Raw genomic sequence first — 5224 nt, 5'->3', positions numbered from 1 at the left:
GCTCTTCAAAATGATAACATTCTTCAAAGCCATAACTTGGTGACCAGTTGATTCAACTGGACTTCAGTCCTGGTATGAGCAGTGATTCTTTTTATGTGTTTATGTTTGCCTTTCCTGCCTGCAATGCCTTGGCAAACATAAACGTTCAAAGACTTAATGCATCATCCGATTTTGCTTTTTTAATATTTATTTATTTATATTTCTTTTTGGTTGTGTTAGATCTTCCTTATTGCATGTGCATTTTCTCTAGCTGTGGCAAGCAGGGGCTACTCTCTAGTTGCAAGAGTAGTGATAAGTGTGGGCTTCTCCTTGTGGTGACTTCTCTTGTTGTGGAGTACAGGCTCTAGTGTGGATGGGCTTCGGTAGCTGTGGCTCATGGGTTCTAGACAATAGACACAGTACTTGTGGTGCACAAGCTTAGTTGCTCCATGGCATGTGGAATCTTACTGGACCAGGGATCAAACCCATGTCCCCTCTAATGGCAGGTAGACTCTCAGTCACTGAACCACCAAAGAAAGCCCCATCCAATTTCTTTATGGTGAAGAAGATGGGAAAATAAACATTCATCAAGACATCTAGTAGTTTGAACATATTCTCTACCCGCTGAAGTTATTCAGTATCACATATGTCCAGGGTGGCAATTCTGTGATTCAATTCCTACTCTCTTGAATTCTAATCCAGCACTCTGTCCTGGCGCAATACCTGGACATATATCCTCTTTCAGCCAGATTTTGTCACCACCTGGATCTTGTGTTTCAACATCAGTAAATTCACCTGTAGAATAAGACAACTAGATCCAACAATTTATTAACTAATATTGTTCTAATATTCTTGGCCTTGCAGTTTTTCTGTCTCTAGTGATACATGTTCATACCTTATTTTGGAAACATACTAAATATACGTAGAAAAGTTCAACCATGCTGAAAATCAAATAAATAATCTATTTGTCAGTGTATTTTCTGTTTGACATAGAGCATGATCTGATAAACACTGAAATCCAGGATTTAAGCTCCATGAGGGCAAAGATTTTTGTCTTTTTTTCCCTCCCTTCACTTCTGTGTTCTGGATATTTGCATCAGCCTGGCACATTGAACACCACTCATTAAGTACTGTTGAATAAATGAATTTGATAAGAACTAGCAATGGTATTGATAACAAGCACTATTTCATAATTCTTATTCAACTATTCTGAGTCTATACTTGAAATGGCTGGTATCAACCTGGAGGACTGGAAATCCAATCCAATTTATCCAATTTACAGTGATGGATAAGTAAAAGGAGGGATGCAGAGTATAGGACTGAGGTTAATAGTCATCACTGTAAGAGGTGAAGGCAAAGTTCTCACCAGGCAAGTCACTTGCAGAGGATGGATGAAAAACAAAGCTTGATGTGACTAAGAGACAAGATTTCTTGTCGGAGAGATTCTGGAGAAAACGGTATACTCCTATACTGTGGGTGGGAACGTAAATTGGTACAGCCACTATGAAGATTCCTTAAAAAACAAAATATAGAAGTTCATGTGGAATATATGATCCCACAATCTGACTCCTTAGCATATAACCACTTAAAATCATAATTCAAAAAGATACATGCAGTTCAATGTTTATTGCAACACTATTCACAAAAGCCAAGACATGGAAGCAACCTAAATGTCCCTCAACAGAAGAATGAATTTAGATGTGTACATATATACAATGGAATATTACTCAGCTATGAAAAAAGAACAAAATAATGCCATTTGCAGTAACATGGATGGACCCAGAGATTATCAAACTAAGTGAAGTAAGTCAGACAAATATCATTAGTATCACTTATGTGGAACCCAATAAAAATGATACAAACAAACTCATAAAACAGAAAGACTCACAGATCTCAAAGTCAACCTCATGGTTACCAAAGGGAAATGTGGGGGGTGGAGGCAGTGATAAATTGGGAGGTTGGAATTAACATACATACACTGCTATGTATAAAATAGATAACTAGTAAGGACCTACTGAATAGCACTAGGAACCCTACTCAATATCCTGTAATCACCTGTGTGGGAGAAGAATCTGAAAAAGTGTGGACATACATAAAACTGATTCACTTAGCTGTATACCAGAAACTAGCAGAACATTGTGAATCAACCATACTCCAATAAAAATCTTTTAAAAGAGGCAGGATTTCAAACATTTGAATGACAATATAATACACTGAGTAAATGCAAGCTGTTGAGTAATTAAGCATAGGTCTACATTCTAAAATTCAATCAGTGGTCATTAAAAAGCACTCTCTCTATGTATGCAAAATTATAAAATAATAGTTGATATTCCAAGTTCATGAAATGTGTTTCTAAGACAATTCTGAAATTGTTTAATGAGCTGAATGCAAGATATTTGCATTAAAATGTATATGCTCTGCTTAAATAAAATACATGTTTATTCAAATCACACACAAGAAAAAAGCAGGATTTCTTTAGCCAACTACTGCTATCACTGTTGGCTCAAAACCCTTGGATCTGTGTTCCCACCACTGAACACAGAGTGTTCTTCCAAGGACTTTTTGTAGAGCCCTCTTGATGTCCCTGTTCCTCAGGCTGTAGATGAAGGGGTTCAACATGGGGGTGACCACAGTGTACATCACCGAGGCGATCATGCCTCTCCAGGAAGATGAATCAGAACTGAGATACACACCAAGGCCTGTCCCATAGAACAAAGAAACCACAGACAGGTGAGATGCACAGGTAGAAAATGCCTTATATTTCCCATGAGCTGATGGGATTCTCAGAATGGAGGAGACAATGCGGGTGTAGGAGAAAAGGATCCCTGAGAAGGGAACAAAGCCAAGAAAGCCAATCACCATGTAGAGCAAGATGTAATTGATGAGTGTGTCTGAGCAGGCAAGTGTGAGGACCTGAGCAAGTTCACAATAAAAGTGTGGAATGACCCAGTTGGTACAGAAGGACAGCCGCAACATCAACAGACTCTGGATCAGGGAGTATGACAAGCTGGTGAACCAAGACACAAGAACCAGCAGACCACAGAGGCAAGGGTTCATGATGACTGTGTAGTGTAGAGGGTGACAGATGGCCACAAAGCGGTCATAGGCCATCACAGTCAGGAGAAAAGTGTCCATAACTCCAAAAACCATGAAAAAATACATCTGTGTGATGCAGCCTGCATAGCTGATGGATTTGCTCTGTGTCTGGATGTTCACCAGCATCTTTGGGACTGTGGTGGAAGTGAAACAGACATCGGCAAAGGACAGGTTGCAGAGGAAGAAGTACATGGGGGTGTGGAGTTGGGAGTCTGAGCTGATAGCCAGGATGATGAGCAGGTTCCCAAGGACAGTGACCACAAACATAGATAGAAATAGCTCAAATAAGATGTGTTGCTCCTCTGAGTCTTGGGAAAATCCCAGGAGTAAAAATTCTAAAACATGTGTTTGATTTCCTGGTTCCATGTTGCTGATGCATCAGCTAGATGATTGAAGAAAGGGAAAAAGAAAAAAAAACATGAAATAACCACTGGACCGACTCTAGAGTCTCTGTGGTTGTGTGTTATTTGCTCAGTCAAGTCCGACTCTTTGTGATCCTATGGACTGTAGCCCGCCAGGATCCTCTGTACATGGAGTTCTCCAGGCCAGAATACTGGAGTGGGTAGCCTATCCCTCCTCCAGGGGATCTTCCTAGCCCAGGGATCGAACCCAGGTTTCCTGCTTTGCCGGCAGATTCTTTACTGTCTGAGCCACCAGGGAAGCCCATAGAGTCTCTCTACTTCTTTAATTTCTTAAAGTGAAAGATTGGGTATAAAAGCATTAACATGACAAGATTCAGAATCCTATATTGTTATCTATCTATGCAACATTTCAACCACTGTCCACTGACCTTTGGGATACACATCTACCCTCTTGACTCTGGCTTGTTGTTGTTGGTCAGTTGCTAAGGCTTATCTGACTCTTTGCAACTGCATGGACTGCAGTCCACCAGGCTCCTCTGTCCATTGGATTTTCCAGGCAAGAATACTGGAATGGGTGGCCATTTCCTTCTCCAGAGTCTCTCCCTGATGCAGGGATCAAAACCGAGTCTGCTGCATTGCAGGCAGATTCTTCACCTCTGAGTCACCAGGGAAGCCTCTATCTCTGGCTTAGGATATCAAATCTAAAAAGTTAGTGCAAGACTTCCCTGGTGGTCCAGTGGATAAGAATTCACCTGCCAATGCAGGGAACATGGGTTTGATCTCTGGTCCAAGAAGATCTCACATGCCGCAGCACAACTAAGCCCATGTGCCACAACTGCTGAAGCCCTCATGCCCTAGAACTAGCGCTCCACAAGAGAAACCACCACAATGAGAAGCCCACTCACTGCAACTAGAGAAAGCCCCATGTAGTGACAAATACCTAGTGTAGAGAAAAATAAATAAGCACATTTTCTAAAAAAAAAAAAAAAAATTTAATTAAAAGTTAAGGGCAACTTTGAAACTTAAGAGATAAATGGTTCATTCTTGCTCTAAAGCAAAAGTGGAACATGAGGCCTGGTGAACTACAGTAACTTGTTCTAGGTTATTTGCCTTATCTGGGACACAGAAAGGAGTCAGTTAACCATGCCTCAGAGGTAACAAAATTTGAGAGAACATCTCAACTATCTGGTCAGAGTATTGTGGGATGAGTAGAATTAAGGTCTATTTCTTATGGAAAAATGAAGAAGATATTTTCACTAAATAATAAAACACATTTACAAATGTTTAGGGGATTCCCTGATAGCTCAGTTGGTAAAGAATCGCCTGCAATGTAGGAGACCCCGGTTCTATTCCTGGGTCGGGAAGATCCTCTGGAGAAGGAATAGGCTACCCACTCCGGTATTCTTGGGCTTCCCTTGTGCTCAGCTGGTAAAGAATCCAACTGCAATGTGGTAGACCTGGGTTCATCTCTGGGTCGGGGAGATCCCCTGCAGAAGGGAAAACCTTCCATTCCAGTATTCTGGCCTGGAGAATTCCATGGACTGTATAGTCCACGGTGTTGCAGAGTCGGACACAACTGAGCAAGTTTCACCTACAAATGTTTAATGCCTGGTATGACAAGGACATTGAGGGCCAGAGGAGAAAGGAGCGGTACAGGATGAGATGGTTAGATAGCATTATTGACTCAATGGACATGAGTTTGAGAAAACTCCAGGAGATGGTGAAGGACAAGGAAGCCTGGCATGCTGCAGCCCATGGGCTCACAAAGAGCTGGACATGACTGATTG

The 5224-nt window shown here is 41.3% G+C and overlaps 1 protein-coding gene across 1 annotated transcript; it reads right to left on the bottom strand.

Annotated features, from left to right (window-relative positions):
• Window positions 1-2454: 2454 nt before the first annotated feature.
• On the bottom strand, window positions 2455-3441 carry LOC136156225 (olfactory receptor 7D4-like). The gene has a single exon (XM_065918783.1). It carries the CDS (start codon window positions 3439-3441, stop codon window positions 2455-2457), a length of 987 nt encoding a protein of 328 aa, XP_065774855.1.
• Window positions 3442-5224: the final 1783 nt, after the last annotated feature.

Source organism: Muntiacus reevesi, chromosome 1 (genome assembly GCF_963930625.1).
Source record: "Muntiacus reevesi chromosome 1, mMunRee1.1, whole genome shotgun sequence".
Lineage (NCBI taxonomy): Eukaryota > Metazoa > Chordata > Mammalia > Artiodactyla > Cervidae > Muntiacus > Muntiacus reevesi.
This window is presented reverse-complemented; position numbering and strand designations above follow the sequence as displayed.